General features: G+C 46.2%; 1 protein-coding gene across 2 annotated transcripts in view; it reads right to left on the minus strand.

Moving 5' to 3' along the window:
• USP46 (ubiquitin specific peptidase 46) overlaps window positions 1-17,918 on the minus strand; it is a 63,337-nt gene that overhangs the window by 44,580 nt on the left and 839 nt on the right. The window contains exon 2 of one of the 2 annotated variants that reach the window (XM_014594903.3): window positions 17,448-17,569. The exons of the other annotated variant lie outside the window; for it this stretch is intronic. Coding sequence (XP_014450389.1) covers window positions 17,448-17,528 — 81 coding nt within the window. The 5' untranslated portion in view covers window positions 17,529-17,569. The remainder of the gene's footprint in view (window positions 1-17,447; window positions 17,570-17,918) is intronic. 2 annotated transcript variants of the gene reach the window in all.

Below are 17,918 nucleotides of genomic sequence, written 5' to 3' on the forward strand. Positions count from 1 at the left end.
CTCAAAAACAATATTAAGAACTGAATTCCACTGAGAGAAATATATTCAAAGGTTCCCTTAACTTAAATGGCAAAGGATAGATTAGAAGACTTTACAAGATTCATGTCTGATTAATGATCAAGAAAAGATATAATTGACCAGTCATGACAAAAAAAAATTCTATTAAAGAATATAATTACAAAGTAGCTGTTTGGAAAATCTAAGCCAATGCACTTTAGTTAAAATAAATAGAACATGGATACAGGCGGTCCTCGACTTAGTTTTGCACTTGCAACGTTTATAAATTGACACCCTGTTTCAACTTTCTGACATCAGTTTCAACTTTACAACGCTTGAGCCGATGTGACACCACGCCAGCGAACAAGTTCGTTATGTCACCCATCTCACTGGAGACCATCTGTCCAGACTTCCTTGGACACTTTCTTTAAGAAAGGAGACAAGACTCCAGAAAAACCTGCAGCCAGGACTCCTGAGAAGGCTCCAGCCAAGAGCCCTTCAAAAAGTCCAACCAAGAGCCCTTCAAAAAGTCCAGCAAAGTCACCTCAAAGAAGTCCTTCCAAATCAACGTGATTGCTATTTACAATATAAATACATTAATATAGCTATATTACTCATCTATAATGAGTACTTTTGGTGAAAATAGGGTATCAGGCCTAGGTTCAGGAAACAATCCCCCACTTATAACATTGTTTCTTATGATAAAACTGGCTCCAAGTTACAACATTTCTCCTAAAGACGTGGTTTTCAGGAACCAATTGTGTCTTAAGTCTGAGGACTGCCTGTATTCAATAAAAGCTAGAAAAATATATGCAATACATGAGAACAGATAAGACATGATTTTACTGTGAGACAACTATCAGAAAGACCAATGCATCTTTAGGCCCTAATGCTACAAATATGTACATGCTTAGTTGTAAGTATATATGCAGTTCCACTGAAGCCAATCCAAGAGAAAAACTAAAAGTATCCCAAAGCTAACTACAGAGGACCCCCAAAATAGACATTCTTCTGAGAAATTAATACAGTAGATCTGTTATCAAAGTATGAATGACCAGGCACCAATATAAGAGAAAATGAGGAGTAAAAACAGGACTGCAGGGCATAAGATGGGGAAAGGAAAATTTAAAAAAATGGTTAGAAAGGCATATATAGAAATGAACTATGAAAACAAAAATTTAACAAATATATAATTTCATAGATTTCATAGACATTAGGGCTGGAAGGGACCTCGGAAGATCATCGAGTCCAGCCCCCTGCCCAAAGGGCAGGAAGTCAGCTGGGGTCATAGGATCCCAGCAAGATAAGCATCCAGTTTCATCTTGAAGGTGTTCAATGAAGGCGCTTGAACAACCTCCGGTGGCAGGCTGTTCCAGACCTTGGGGGCTCGGACAGTAAAGAAATTCTTCCTTATGTCCAGCCTGAAACCATCTTGTAGTAGTTTGTGACCATTTGACCTCGTCATCCCTTGGGGTGCTCTGGTGAACAAACGTTCCCCCAGATACTGGTGGTCACCCCTGATAAACTTGTAGGTGGCCATCAGATCACCCCTGAGCCTGCGCTTTTCCAGGCTAAAGAGCCCCAGGGCTCTCAGCCTGTCATCGTAGGGTCTGCTTCCCTGACCTCTGATCACGCGCGTGGCTCTTCTCTGGACTCTCTCAAGCTTCTCCACATCCTTTTTGAACTGTGGAGCCCAAAACTGGACGCAGTACTCCAGCGCGGCCTCACTAAGGCCAAGTACAGGGGGAGAATGACGTCCCGGGATTTGCTTGAGAAGCATCTATGGATGCAAGCCAGCATTTTGGTCGCTTTACTAGCCGCAGCATCGCATTGCAGGCTCATGTTCATCTTGTGGTCAGTGATGACCCCCAAGTCTCTTTCTTCCATAGTGCTAGCCAAAATAGCACTGCCGAGCCTATAAGGATGCTGCGGGTTTTTTTTCCCAATGTGGAGTACTTTGCATTTATCGGCGTTGAACACCATCAGATTCTCGTCCGCCCACTTGCTGAGCCTGTCCAGGTCAGCCTGGATCATCCGCCTGTCTTCTGGTGTGGATGCTTTGCCCCAAAGTTTGGTGTCATCTGCGAACTTGGCCAGTCCGCTTCTGACTCCAGTGTCCACATCATTAATGAAGATGTTGAACAGTATGGGTCCAAGGACAGAGCCCTGGGGGACCCCACTGGTCACCGGACACCACGATGAGTGACTTCCATCAATTACTACCCTCTGGGTCCGACCCCGGAGCCAATTTTCCAGCCAGTGGATCGTGGAGGACCCAAGGTGACAATTGGCCAGTTTCTCCAAGAGACGATCATGGGACACCAGATCGAAGGCTTTTTTGAAGTCAAGATATATGACATCAATCTCTTCTCCCTTGTCCAGGTGATAGGTCACCTGGTCATAGAAGGAAATGAGATTGGTCAAGCAAGACCTACCCGCAACAAACCCGTGCTGGCTATCCCTTCAGATGTTGGCGTCGGCCAGTCCATTAAGGATGGCCTCCTTAATAAACTTTTCTAAGATCTTCCCCGGGATAGAAGTCAGGCTGATGGGCCTATAGTTAGCCGGATCCACTTTCCTCCCTTTCTTGAAGATAGGCACCACATTGGCCTTCTTCCAGTCTTCGGGCACTACACCAGAGCGCCAAGAGTTTTCAAAGATCCGCACTAGAGGCTGGGCTATGATGCTCGCCAGCTCCTTGAGTACCCTGGGATGAAGATTGTCAGGGCCGGCTGACTTGAAGGTATCCAGCTTCTCAAGATGTTCCTTCACGAAGTCAGCATTAATGGAGGGCAGGGGATCACCCTCACCCGGACTTCCCGGCCCTGTAGCAGGCATGGGCGTCCCATGGGGCTGATGAAAGACCGACGCGAAGTACCTATTTAATAGGCTGGCTTTTTCCTGGGCGTCAGTTGTCAGTTGCCCCATCTGGTTCAGCAGGGGTCCAACGTTGCCCCTGCTTTTCCTCCGGCTCCCCATGTATCTGAAAAAGGACTTTTTATTGTCCTTGATGCTCAAAGCTAGCTGGAGTTCAGTTGCAGCCTTGGCTTTCCTGGTCAGCTCCCTACAGGACCGGACCAGTGCAGAATAATCCTCCTTGGAGGTGACTCCCATCCTCCATCCTTTGTAGGCCTTTCTTTTTAGCCTCAGGAGGTCTGCTAGGTCCCTGGAGAGCCAGGGGGGCTGCTGTGCCCTCTTGCTGCCTTTCCTCCGAGATGGAATAGACTTAGTTTGTGCATTGAGGATCGCTCCCTTGAGGAGCAACCACTCTTCTTGAACTCCCCTCTCCCTGTGGTCACAGTCCCTTAGGGCCTCACTGACAAGCCTCCTGAGCTTGTCAAAGTCGGCTTTCCTGAAGTCAAGGACTTGCGTGTTGCTGACTGACTTGCCAGATTTTCGGCGGATGGTGAAGGTGATCAGCTCGTGGTCGCTGTCACCCAGCTTCCCATCAATCACTAGGTCGCCGACTAGGTCATCCCCAGTAGCCAGTACCAGGTCGAGCAGTGCTTTGCCTCTCATTGGCCCATAGACTTCTTGAGTCAGGTAGAGGTCATCCACGCACGAGAGGAAGCTCTGCAACCGCTCAGATTTTGCTGAGCGATCCTCCCACGAGATGTCCGGGTAATTGAAGTCACCCATGACAACCATGGTCCTGGAGCAAGCTGCCTCAGCCAGTTCCTGGGCAAACTCCTGGTCAAGCTCAGGACTTTGGGTGGGAGGTCTGTAACAGACTCCCACCATTGTGTCCCCTGTGCCGTGTTCCCCACGGATTTTAACCCAGAGGGTCTCCAGCCGTCCACCCTGGTCGCCAATATCGGCTTGCAGGGACGCATAGCTTTCCTTAACATAGAGAGCTACACCCCCGCCCCTTTTCTCTACACGATCCTTCCTGTACAGGGTATAGCCATCTATCCCCATGGTCCAGTCATGGGTGGAGTCCCACCAGGTCTCCGTTATCCCTATGACATCGTAATTGTTTGCACTGAGCAGGAGAATGAGTTCCTCCTGCTTATTCCCCAGGCTCCTGGCATTAGTGTACAGGCAGGCAAGCGCCCCCTGGAGGGCTCCTTCCTTGCCCACAGTTTTTACCAGGGCTGGGGCTGGGGTGGGCTCCCTTGAGTGCCGTGATCCGCTGGCTTTGCAAGGATTGCTCAGTGGGCCAGCAGTGGCGGTAGTCCCCCCGTCCCCCAGCGGGCTTAGTTTAAAGCCCGGTGGAGCAAGTCAGCCAGTCTGGCTGAGAAGAGCCTCCTCCCTAGGGGAGAGAGGTGGAGGCCATCTCTTCCCAGCAGCTCGCTGCCTCTCTCGCCAAAGAGCGGGCTGTGGTCATGAAAGCCAAAGCCTTCCTGACAACACCAGTGCCGCAGTCTTTGGTTGACCACATAGATCCTCCTGTCCCTTCTCAGCCCATAGCCTGAGACTGGGAGGATCGACAAGAACACCACCTGTGCCCCCAGACCCTTAAGCCCCGCTCCCAAATCCCTGTAGCGCCTCATGATCTGGCTGGGAGTGCTCCGAGCCGTGTCATTGGTGCCCACATGAATAAGGAGCATAGGATAGTGGTCTGTGGGTTTAAGGAGCTTGGGGATCCTCTCCGCAATGTCCCGGATGAGGGCCCACAGGAAGCAGCAGACTGCCCGGGCTAAGGGGTCGGGGTGGCAGATTGGCCCCTCCGTCCCCCTCAGGAGGGAGTCTCCCACAACAAACACCTTACGTTTTGTCTTGGGGAGAGCAGGGGCGGGAGCTGCAGTTAGGCCCATGTTGCCTGTGGGGGCCGGCAACTCAGCACGCTCTGCTGGGGCAGCAAGAGGTGCATACCTGTTGCTCAGTTCTGGTGGGGGAGGGGCCTTGGTGCGGTGGGCCTTAGGGCCCTTGACCACCTTGGTCCATGCCCCTGGCTGGACACAGTGGGAGGTCCCGGAGTCCTCCTTTGGCGTGGAGGGAGACTGTGATCTACCCTCTGCCTCCCGGGGGAGAAGGGCCTGGCAGTAGGAGTCTATCTCCTGCTCGCAGTCCCTGATGGCATGCAGTCTCTGGACTGAGGCCTGGAGCTCCTCCAGCTGGCGCACCAGAGACCCCAAAAGGGAGCAGACCCCGCAAGGGGAGGTCGCCATGCTCCCAGGCCCCAGAGCCTGAAAAAGGGACAGGCAGCCCCCGCAGCCGAGAGCCAGGGGCTCCGTCTGCGTGGAGCCCGGAACCAGGGGCTCCGTCTGGGTGGCCGTCTCTGAGGTGCTGGGGGGGGGGGGCCGCGGAGCCCGAGGGGACCCTCGGGGTGCGGCGCATGCCCATCCGTGTCATGCCTCTGGTAGGCTGGCTACGGCTGGGGCTGTCTACCCTGGGGGGTGCGCAGGCAGGGTCCGGGGCCCTCCCGCGCAAACTCCGCACTAACTCACGCGCTGGCAAAGAAGCGCGCCTGTTTGCGCAGCCTGTTCGCGTGGCTCCCTGGGGGGCTGGGCGAAGTAGGGGCCTGGGCGGGGCTTGACCCGGCCCGGCTCCACTCAGCAGCCGCCGCCTCCCACACACACACTAAGGGGTTAGCCCCCTCTCTCCAAGGGCCCCGCTTACCCCGGCTGTGCTGGGGGTCAGCGGGGGGCTCCGCGGCTGCTGGAGGGTTTCTGGGGGGCTTCGGGGGAGCGGGGGCGCAACGAGCTTTTACCCACGTGTCTCTCGCTGCTCCCGCGTCTAACTGGGCTTTTTCCCAGTCGGCGGGCCCTTTTAAACTGCGCGCATGTGCAGTGGGCCTGCCATCGAGGAAGCTGCTCTTAGGGCAATAAGGGGGCCCTGCCCGGGATTTGGGGGACCCTGCCCTACTGAAGGGAGGCAGGTGAGTACCCCCCCTCCTCTCTCTCTGTCCCTGGGGGGCTGGGCCAAGTAGGGGCCTGGGCAGGGCTTGACCCGACCGGCTCCACTCAGCCGCCACCTCCCACACACACTAAGGGGTTAGCCCCCTCTCTCCACGGGCCCCGCTTACCCCGGCTGTGCTGGGGGTCAGCGGGGGGCTCCGCGGCTGCTGGAGGGTTTCTGGGGGGCTTCGGGGGAGCGGGGGTGCAGCGAGCTTTCACCCGCGCGTCTCTCGCCGCTCCCGCGTCTAGCCTTTCATTGACTTCTGGTCTAAGGACCAGAGGTCAATGAAAGAAAACCAGGGGTCCACTCAGAACTAAAGATCAGCTGTGGCTGGAAATTAAACAATATTTTTGTTTTAGTATTCAGGGAAAGCGAGAGAAACATGCTAGAAATAGAGACATTTCCTGGGGGAAGAAACTGAAAACTTAAAGCAAACTCAGAGCGACACCAGAGTCACTAAAAGAGAAATCAGAGTAAAAATAGAAATGACTTCAGGCCAGAAACCCTGTGTCCCAGAATTTTGAAAGTGGTAGCATGTGGGGTAGAAGAAAAAAGAGAGACTGACCTAGCTCTCTCTGTGAGGCAGATCAGCCAGGCCAGCAAAGGACAATGCTATGCAATTAGAGGGAGAGGGCACAGTGGTGTATAAAATCAGATCTCCTCTGTGACCAGAGCCAACATGAGTGAGAAGGGGCATGAAGAGAAGTAAAACACTTGACATAACCAGTTCCTTTTGACAGACACACAAAACAGCACTGTCTCCAAACTTTGCTCTTGCCTCTACTCAGTGGCAAACTACTTTCATCAGTCATTGGCCAGTGTGACAGAGCACCTTTGGGTGCCTGTCACTTTAAGGGCCAGAGCAGGTATCAGGACAGGCAGCAGGTGTGAGCTGGAGTGACGAGCTGGTCACACGACTGCAGGAGGGTCTTGGGATTGGAGGAGGGGGCTGAGCAACCTCCACTTTAGATCCAGGTCCTCAGGGCTGAGGCAGCAGTCTGCTGCTGGCAGCTGGAAAGACACCACCTGACTGAGCAGCTGCTCAGGAACACCTTGGAGGTAAGGGCAGGAGCTATGGGGATGGCAGGAGGCTCTTGGTCCTGGTTATGACTGAAAACTACACCCTGCTGGAGAAAGATGGCCTGATGGCACTGCCTGCAGTGGGGCAGTTTCCCAGAAATGCCAGGCCATTTCCAATGAAAAAGGGTAGGGACACCTTATAGTAGAGCGGAGTGGGACGAAGCACACCTAGAGAGAGGCACCCAAGTCCATGTGGTGTAAGACCCCAAGGCCCCAGTGAAGGGGATAGAAGTGTGTGGCTCAGGGAGATGCTAATGGCTGAGTTCAGCCCAGCGTGAGGCTTAAGGCCGGTGGCCATGTAGAATGCATTGCAGCGCCTGAAGGGCTGCATGTGGACCAACCGGAGAGTAAGTAGGGAAGCCTTAAGATCACAGTCACAGAGTAGGGTGGGTTGAGAGTGGCCCGGTGAGGCGCAATATGAAAGAGGCTCTGTAAGAGGGGGCGGAGTGCAAGAGTAGAATGCTAGAGGCCCAACAAGGGACAGAGTTTAGCTTGGCTCTGGACCGGTGCTATAACCTATGGATTCCATCTGCGAGGCATGGGATACAGTAAAGGAAGGTTGGAGCCATATACAAACCCCTTGGCACTGGGCTATTAAATGGGCAGCCTCCCGCTTATTGCATCAGGTTTAGTCCAACAAGTTGTGGCAAGCGACACAGGGAAGACTGCCCTAGACAGAGGGGAGGCCGGTATGGCGACCAGCCATAAGTAGGCTCCTTTTGTCATAGCCAGCAACTGTTATAGTTGTCTGAGCATGGGCAGAGGCAAACTGAGGCTTATATCAGCTGAGCAAGCTGATAACAGAATTCTTGTCCCAGGAGAAATTTCAATATTTCAAAATTTTTGCACCCCAAATTTGGATGAAAATTTAAAACTTTAGATTTTTTTGTGAGATGCTGCAAAGAAATGTCCTGTCAATTTCATTAAAAAAGCTTTGTTTAGGCAGTCCAGGTGTTTCATGTTAACTTTTATTATAATATATACAAAATAAAAAAGTAAAAATGACCAAGTTGAAATGTTTCAATTATGTCCTATTAAATATTTGAACAAAATAAAGTTCATTGAATCAGCTTGTCTGATCAAAATATGTTCCAGTGGAAAACTGTTGACCATCTCTACAGCTGACCTGTTTATTTGAGATTAACCCCTTTGCGAAACTGAAGAGGAAGTCACAAGGTTCAAGAAATAAGAGAAATAGGAATAAGAAATAAGAGACCAGAAGTCTCCCTGGTCCACTACCATATGCAGCAAAGCTGTCTCCTAAGCAACTACCTCTGGCTTGGCCCCTTATGTTTCAAGAGGCTTCCCAGTTCTCTCCATAAAACCTTGTTGCCTCTGAGCCCCACAGAAATGGATTCAGTGGTTTCCTCTCCCTGATTCCATTTCCCCTTTCCTGCCTTCCTGCTTCTTGATGCAGTACATTCATAGGGGACACTTATCATTACAAGCAATGGAACTTTTAGCACCAGTGCCTAAAGGGTGAGAAAGGGCCACAGGCTGAAAAAGAAAAGATGTTTTGCTGTCTATAGACCTTATACAAAATTCAGTTTCTCCTAGGAGAGTTGCTGCTCTCCCAGGAGAAACCGCAAGTGCAGAAGTGTTCACATTATTTGTCACAGAGTAAAAGTCTCCATTCCAAGAGAAAAATAACCTAAGAAACAACCAGGGTTAAATCACTCCCAGTAAAGTTTCTTATGAGAGCACTAATATATGTAAATCCCATGCTTCTCTAAGAAGAACACATAATTCTCCAGCATTCCCTTTCACCCCCACCCCAGGAGACAGCGTATCACTTGCTGGACTCCTGCTCCCCTTCACTATCCCTACACTGAGCTGCAGGAAAACACAAGTTGATCATGGGCAGTCTGGTTCAGCCAACCAGAGCTGCCCTATGCACTGCTGCCATCTATCAGCAGGCAGACTAAGGGAGCAGTCTGAAATGTGCATGCTGAGATGTGTATGCTGAGATGAGCAGCCAGAAGGAGCCTGTGTACACAGCCTCAGCACCAAATATGGTGCCTATAATGGAACAGAAACTGAAGGAGAAAAAGGAAGGCTTGTAAGTGTCCATAAGAGAGAGAGGGGGAAAAAAAAAAAATCACAATAGGCAGAGCAGGGAAGGAAAACTGGTCATAGTAGAAAGGCATAGAGAGGAAAGTTACTGAAGGGACTGACTGAAAGTATTCCATGTGTCCATTAAATGAGGTTGACACTCCTCTTCTAGAATGATGTATCAGTCACAAAATAGGAATGCTGAAACAGAGACAGTTGACTAGAATCAGTATAAAACATAGTTTGCTTGGGTTTTTTTCCCCTCAGTAGCATTCTAACCGTACCAGACTTTTTTATTTCATAATCTCCAAATTATCTCCCTAGTTCAAATGAAGGAAGTAGAGGCAACAATAAGTTTTTTTAAAAAAATCTGTGCCAAAGACAAGGCCAAGAAATTAAAATGCAATTGCCTAAAATTAAGCACTTGCTAAGGGTGATTTGATGTCTCACAAATAAATGAGAAATGGAGCTCTCATTGGAATTAATACATATTTTAGTTTATCATTAAAATAATATCTACATATTTCATTTCAAAGTTTTATTAATAGGTATTGAAAAGGAATGAGAAAACAAGATGCTTCATTATTTGTACTCTCATTTATAGAGGAAGAATTTAGAATGCTAGCCCTATTAGTATACAAGGAATTTGTCCATCTCAGAACCATGAGAATTCATAACCAAAAATATTATCCACAATCCAAAAGGGTCATAGCCAATATTGAAAAGATATTAACTTAAAAAAAATAATTTAATCTCTAAAAGTATTCAGATCATTAGATCAATCCTTTTAATAGTTAAATATTTTAATGAAAAGGAACCTATAAAACCACCAGTTTCTAACCAGTTCATTTATTGAATGCATGCCATAAGCACAAAGGCAGTCATGTAAAGTGAGCAAAAATCCTTTGTTGCGTATTTCCCAAGAAACAGATGCTTTAGCCATTTTAAAGTGGTTAGTGATTTGCAGTGTCTTAGTACTCAACCTGATATACCTTAAGAAGCATGATTTTCTCAAAATATCAAGTGATCATCTCCTAAAGATGAAGCCCTTGTAAAACGTGATACGTTGGATACTCAAAGCTACTAGTTGCTTTTAAAAGTACTAGTCCAGTTGCTCTTGGTCCTCCATACCATCAATGGCTTCAGAATATTTGCCAAACTACAACTTAGTATTTCACACAAACATTTTTTCTATGTCCCCAGACACATTCTTTTTCTTCTTGGACTGGTGATGCCCAAATCTTATTTGAAGCCATATGCAATATTTTCACCTGGCTAAATTCCATCATCGGATATGCCTATTTAGCCCAAGTGCAGGTAGCACAAAAGAGACTGGAGGCTGGTTATAAGATTTAAAATTACTATGCTGGTTATTATAGTTATTATATAGTCATTATAGTTCCTTTCTTTTAAGGATCTATCCAACACTACAGCATACATTATCAGAACAGCAGCCTCCTCATCATAGAAAGAGTATGCCCAGAAACATACGTATAATTTAAGCTTTGAAAGTGGAAAACAGCCACACTTCTTTTCCAGTAGCATCCAGATACTATAGTGGTAAGTACCTTAAATGTACATAATAATAATAATAATAATATCAGTAGTAAAACAACCAAAGATAATTTTATTTCTTCTGGCTAAGTAAAGTTCCTCAGACGAAACAAGTCATGCAGAAATGACAAGTATAGAAATGAAGCATTCTTAAGACCACAGTTTTAAGATGGGAGCCAACACTGTGCTCGCAACTATATTTTTATATTTAAAAGTTAACAGTATTTTTTAAAAATCTACTGAGCAATAACTACAAACAGGGTGCATCTACATGTACACTTTACTGTAGAGCTGAGTAATTAACTCTGCAATAATATGTCACTGTCTACATGTGTGCTCTTATTAGGGCAGAGTACATTAATTAACTCCATTTTGTAAGATAGTACTGTCCTATGGCAGAATTACTTAGTGCATCGAAATGCATGTGCAGATGGTGACCAGGGCTGGCTGGGGCATGAGGGTGCTACAGGGCGGGGGCTGCCTGCCGGCTAGCCCCACACTGTAGCACCTTTGTGCCTCAGCCAGCCCCTCTGCAGCATGATTAACTGGGAGGCTGACCCCCTGGAGCTCCTGCCAGCTGGGGCTGCCCTACCCCAGCTCAATGTGCTATGGTCCTGGGCGCACGTGTAAATGCAGCGCCTGGAAGCAATAAACTACAGCACAAACTGTACCAGGGTTTTACTGCATGCTAGTTGCACATGTAGATGCACCTACAGTTAGTTTATTGCCTGGGCATGTGATATGCTCTCTGGCAGTTTTCCTTGTAAGTAGAAATTTCCAAAAATCAAGTGTTATTAAGAATATTAACATATTCTATAATATTAACATATACTTTGTTCTGTAATATTAACAGACCATACATACTGGTATGTTCCCATACCAGCTTAAGCTCATAGTACTAAATTCTGCACTTCAAGTACAGTAGTGCTGCAAGGAGAAAAATTGGGCACATAGGGTGCCTGTACACAAGCGTGGAGGCTGCTCCGATGCACTGATTAACTGAGTCTGCTGGAGTGTGGCAATTACTATGCTCCAGCAGCCTCCTGCATCTCATGTATCACTGTCTCTGAACTTCAAAATGGAGGTGGGGGCGCTTGAACTAAAACTCATCTAATGAGCTTTAGTTCAAGTGCTCCCACCTCCATCTTGAAGCATGGGGATGCTGATACATGAGATAGTGCGGTGCTTTAATTAGAACGGCTCTCAGAGCAGCCCCACCCACTCTTAGAATACCTGTAAAAGTGCCCTAAATCTTTATAGAAATAGAAATCTATATTTCCAGATTCTGACAGATTTTAAATCTGCTTCTGTGGCCCTTCATTTAAAAGAATCTTTAGTTGGGCCCCCAAAATAAATGTTGGGTTCTTTTTTATTTGACTTTGTGGATTTGGAGCCTTTTGTATTTTCCAGCTCTCCTCCACAAATACGAAGGCTAAGCACTTTTTATGAAGAATAAAAGCTAAGATTTTCATGTATTCACAAAATTCCTGGAGTTGAGGTTACAAGACAAACACCAATAATTATGAGCCTTATGGTAAAATCGGAAGAGAAGTTGGCAACACTATAACTGTGAAACACAACCAAATTAACTTGTTCTTTTTTAAACAGTGTAATTTTTATTCAATTGATATCTGTACATCTTACAAGATTATCAAATAACTGCTTCCGCTACAATATATGAGATGTGATGCATTGAATCAAAGATCATAACAAATTTAATTATGTTAACACTGTGCTGTTGATTAAACTGGCACAGATTATCTTGCAACAGTGATCAAACTATTTCAGACTTCATTGAAAGGGGATATTAATGTGTTTGTATCAGTAAAACACTAAAAGGCGTTTTTTTCCCCTTGTTCAGAGGACAACTGGTCCTAAAAGATCTTATTTGTTCTTTATATACAGTAATATAAAATAATTTTTAAAAAGATCAGAAAGTGTTCATACACTCAACAGTAATATTCTTTATGCTCAAACTGCAACATGCATTTAGCTCCAAGCCCTAGCCTGAATCAGAAGATCATCAAAGAAATGAACTGCCAAGGATTTCAGTAAGTTACCACTCCATTCTAGCAGTCTTACTTCCCAATGAAGATTGCAATGTGTATTTAATACTGATAAAATATGAACAAGATCAAATGCTGAAAGTCCCTAATTTTGCCTGGACTTCCTTCTAGGGGTACCTTTTAGGACTGAGTATCATCTAGAAAAAAGTTTTTCTTTTTTAAGCAATACTGGTAATTACCTATTTATACCACCTGACATGGGTCAAAAAACTGTGCAGACATCTATTTATGAAATCTCAGTAACTGTAAGACTTTTAAGACAGGCTTGGATCCTCATCCTACATGTACTCTAAGGTTGTTTACACAGGTGTTCCACTAGGACATTAAACTGTACAAAACCAGGCATAGTAGAAGGGTCTTGCACTTCACCTTCCCATAATAATTTTTTGTAATTGTGTGGAGAGAACTGGGAACTAGGAAAACAAAGGTCCTTCTTTGGTCTGGTCTGGAAGTTGTGGATTTGCATTTTAATAGGAAGGCAGCTACTCCTGACTTATTCTCTTTTGCCCATTAAATGTACTGGACTAGTATTTTTCAAACAAATGTAAAGTGTTCTCCCTCACATCATTGTTTTCTGTTTTGGCCTCCTCTCAAAGAGGTCACAGCCTTACCCTTGCATCAGGAGAGCAGAATTACAATTTGAGATACTATATCCTCAGACAGTCAATTAAACAACAGGCATTCTTTGCTTGAGTAAACCTGTTAGATCCAGCCAGTTTCACCCAGCTAATCCTCATCTTATTTGCTTTCTTCAGAACACAGTATCTACCAAAGAAAAATATGTGTAATTAATAAAAGACTACCATCCAAAATATGTAAGCACTGTGACAAGCAATGCCTGCTTTTGAAGAACTAGTACTTTTTTTCATTTCAGATTATATAAATATAAAAATAAGCAAGGTGATATTTTGTGTCTGCTAGTGTTTGGGAGACAGATGCATGCCTTCATATCTTAGATGAAAGGAGAAATGAGAAGGATAGAAAGAAGAGGAGGGCAGATATTTTAGGTTTCTTTTAAATACAAAATCAATTCCAAGATACTTTAGGTAGTTAATTCTTAGACCAATGGTGCTCAGCCTCTGGCCTGTGGGGTTCCCATGGGTCTGGAAATTTGGCAGCGTGGGGATAGTGGTAGCATTAATTGTTGCTCCCCTGCTGCCAAATTTCTGGATCTGTGGGGAGCCCTGCAGCTTGAACAACTTGGCCCTGCCTGCTACATCATACCAGTCCACAGTGGGATCACTCTCCAGGTGATACAGTGTGTGAAGTTGGACTAGCATACAGCCAGATGCAGCACGTGTGGTTAAGAGGGCTCATAGCTAAATTCATTTTGAGAGGTTGGGCCCGTGCATGGCCAGATCTGGCATGTAGGGTTGGACCAGCATGTGACCTAATCTGGCACTTGGCCGTATCCAGCACATGGAGTTGGGCTGGCAGGCAGCCAGATCCAACTTGTGGACTGGCTCATGCCATTAATTTGGCCTGCAGACAGAGGGCTGAGCACCACTGTCTTAGACCAAAGACTTGTGTCCAGCCTTTCAAGCACTGAGTTATGGTCTGAGATCATGACCTAGGAAAAAATAATTCTGGCTGTAAGTCATACTAGCAGATCTTTAGGGACGTCTTAAATCAAACTAGTAGTGCCAGACTTCCTTATCCTCCTCCACAATGCAGCATTTACATTTTTAATGCCTTTTGTTTTAATGCATTCATTTCTTGCCTTCCTTGTTTCTGCATTTACTATAAATAGCAACAAAGAAATAAGACTGAAATAAACCTGCTGGTCATCAAATACAGTCCTTTGCTATCACAGGCAACCCTGTCACACAATCCCTTTCATAGATTGGGATTAATAGACTGTGAGGGGCTAGAAGGGACCTTGCAAGATCATTTGTCCAGCCCCACTCTACTAGGCAGGAAAGACAACTGGGGTTGGGTGGCCTCAAGCAAGGTGACCGTCCAGTCTCCTCTTGAAGATTTCCATGGTAGATGACTGCAAAGGTACTAAAGCCCAGTCTTAAAAGCAGTTAGGTATTTTCCTTCCCCCTTGCATCAATGAGAAGGCTGTTCCATAACCTACTTGTTCTAATGGTTGTGAACCTTCTAATTCACAGCCTAACTTTATTCATGGCTAGAATAAACCCATTTGTGCTGCCAACATTGTCCTATAGCTGAAAGAGCTCTTCTCCCTCCTTGTTTACTTCCCCAGTATATTTATAGAAAATAGATTTTATAGACATTACAGCTGGAAGGGACCTCGTGCGATCATCGGGTCCAGCCCCCCGCACAAGGGGCAGGAGGTCAGCTGGGGTCAAATGATCCCAGCATGATACTCATCCAAGCATTTCTTAAAAGTGTCCAGAGGAGGTTCTTGCTCCACTTCTGTGGGGAGTCTATTCCAGGCTCTGGGGACTTGGATGGTAAAACAGTCTTCCAGCAGTTTGTGACCATTAGACCTTGTCTTCCCTTGATGTGCCCTGGTGAACAGATTTTCTCCCAGTTCCTGATACATACCCCTTATATACTTATAGGGAGGGCCAGCCCACAATTTTTGGGCCCCCCCTACAAGATATAGTGTTTGGGGCCCCGACACGAAGAATCCGGCAGCAGACGGGGGGGGGGGGGAGGGAGGCAGATGTGATGCCAGCGGCGGTGGCAATGTGGAGTGGTGGCAATCGTCCACCTCCCCTGCTACAGCACTGATTAGTAATGTTCACGGCCACAGGGGGACCCTTGGCTGTGGGGCCCCCTGAGGCCGCAGGTTCCACAGGGTAGGATGGGCCAGACCTGCTTATAGGCTGCTACCAAGTCACCCTTGAGCCTTCACTTCTCCAGGCTGAAAAGTCCCATGCCTCTCAGCCTGTTCTCATAAGGTCTACCCTCTTCTCCTCTAATCATGTGCATGGCTCTCCTCTAGACTCTCTCAAGCTTTTCCACATCCTTTCTAAAGTGCAGAGCCCAGAATTGGATGCAGTATTCTAGCTGCGGCCTCATGAAGGCCAAGTAAAGTGGAAGGATGACTTCCTAAGTCTTGCTTGAGATGCATTGGTAGATGCAAGCCAGTTTTGTTTGCTTTGCCAGCTGTGGCATTGCATTGGTGGCTCATGTTCATCTTGAGGTCATTCATGACCCCCAAATCTCTTTCAGTCGTGGTGCTAGTGAGTGTAGTACACAGTTATATCCACACACAGCCTTTGTTTTACAAGGCTAAGCAAGCGAAGATCTTTTAGTTTCCTCTCACTAAATAGGTTCTCCATTCCAGTGATCATCATAGTAGCCCTTCTCTGCACCTGTTGCAGTTTGAATTCCTCCTTCTTGAACATGGGTGACCAGAATTGTACAAATTATTCTAGATGAGATCTTACCAGTCCCTTGAACAATGGCACTAATGCTTTCTCCTTTGTACTGGTAGTGCCTCTGCTAATGACATCCTTATTTGTATTACTCTTTCTCCACCTTACTATTTTGTTTTCTTCTTTTTGGGAGTCTTTTAGATCTCTTGGCTCCCCCTGCAACAGAGTATGTATCACAGAAGTCATCTTATTTAGGGTTGACCTAGGTTCCTCTAGGGTCCACTGATATAGCTCCTTCGAGCAGCTATGCTCATTTTCAGAGGTCCAGTAACTAGAGCATCACCAACTCTTATAGTATTTTATGTCTTTCTTAAATTCTCTTCGCTTCCTGGAATGCTGCAAGAATCTCAGCTTTCTTTTTTTCCCAAAAGAGGTTCTAACCTCTGTGGCTATAGTGGTCAAAGCTTGTAAACAGAACTAGAATCACCCAAAGATGCAAAAAGCAGAATACAACAATCCCAATATTCATTTCCTTTTAAAAACCATTATTTTTGCATCAAGCTTATGACATGTAGATATCTGAATTGTAGTATTTTTACACTTTGTGTTACCCATGCTGAATACAAATGCATCCTTTCCTCAAAGGCTGAGTCTGCTCCTTCCACATTCTTGTCACCCAGGACACCAGGAAGAGAGTAAGGAACCAAACTTAGTCCTGAAGTATGAGTTGTTCTCACTTGTTCTGTTCTTGTTCCCCCTTTTCTGTTTGACTGCTTCATTGCCCTCTTTAATTCCTCCATTATATTAAAATGCTACTTTTGCAGATGTCTATTGATAGTAGTAAGAGCAGCACTAGCCTGAATTAATGCAGGCCTAGTTCAGTTTTGTGTGATGCCCTCCTAGACCCCGAGGGAGAAATATTATGCAAAAGCTTGTCTATATGGAAAAATCTGGGCACGTGTTATGAAAACAGAGGTTTCTTAAGGCTGCATGCCAATGTTAAATCTTTGTAACCAGCTATCAATCTCCAGCTTCCCTTCATGTGATGCTTTGTTATGCATTTTTATGGTGATCACATCCACCATTCATCAACAATATAAACTGAACGCTGCCTATAGGGTAAGGTAAGTAAATCCAGGTTTTTCTCCCCCAATACCGCATGGTTTCCTAAATATTTCTTTGCAATATGCTTGCCTCTTGTCCCATGTGGTTAAAAAAAATAAGTGCAATAAAAACTTTAGAAAAATCACATAATATTGGAGAGGAAAGGTAAGAACCCAGATTATCTTACCCCAGGGATTCTCAACCTTTTTCATAGTATGATCCAAGTCCAGTCCTCCAGTAATACACCTCAGCACAGGTGCTTCAAAGGTGGTAGTGAGGACCTGGTAGAACTGTGGGTGGGGTGCTCCTGGCATCCAAGAATGACTGGTTGCAAGCAAACCCACTTCAGTGGAAGACTGGACCCAGACTGAGAGCAGGCTCACAACCCTCATCCCCCTTGAACAACTGCTGGTGGCCCCCATGGAGGTCACAACTCAGAGGTTGAGAACCACTGCCTTACCCTATAGGTAGGCTCCATTCTCCAGTGCTGATGAATGGTAGGTGTGACATCACCAGCAAAGGGTATGCTGGGGCACCACATGGAGGGAAGCTGGCGACTGCAAGTAACTGCTCTTGAAGAACCTGAAAACAAGGGGGAAAAGCATAAACTAAAACAACAAAGTGCTGGAATGTGCACTTGCCCTATTTGTTTTGGACATTTAACACTTCCTCCTGACATGGATTTATTTTGTTTGACTGCTTTCATTCTAGAATTACTGAATAAATCGCTCGCCAGAAAGTCTTAGAGCCCCCAGATAACAAACATCTTAAAAATCCACAGGCAACGTGGCCTAATAAACCAGCCTTGACAGTCACAGTGTCAAAATGAAAAGTATACTTGAATGTACACTGCACAACCCTCCCTGTCCTCGAGCAGTGGGGCTGCGGGGGGCAAGGACCCAACAAAACAGAGACAAAATGTTCCTGTTTA

The sequence above is a fragment of the Alligator mississippiensis genome, chromosome 2 (genome assembly GCF_030867095.1).
Source record: "Alligator mississippiensis isolate rAllMis1 chromosome 2, rAllMis1, whole genome shotgun sequence".
Lineage (NCBI taxonomy): Eukaryota > Metazoa > Chordata > Crocodylia > Alligatoridae > Alligator > Alligator mississippiensis.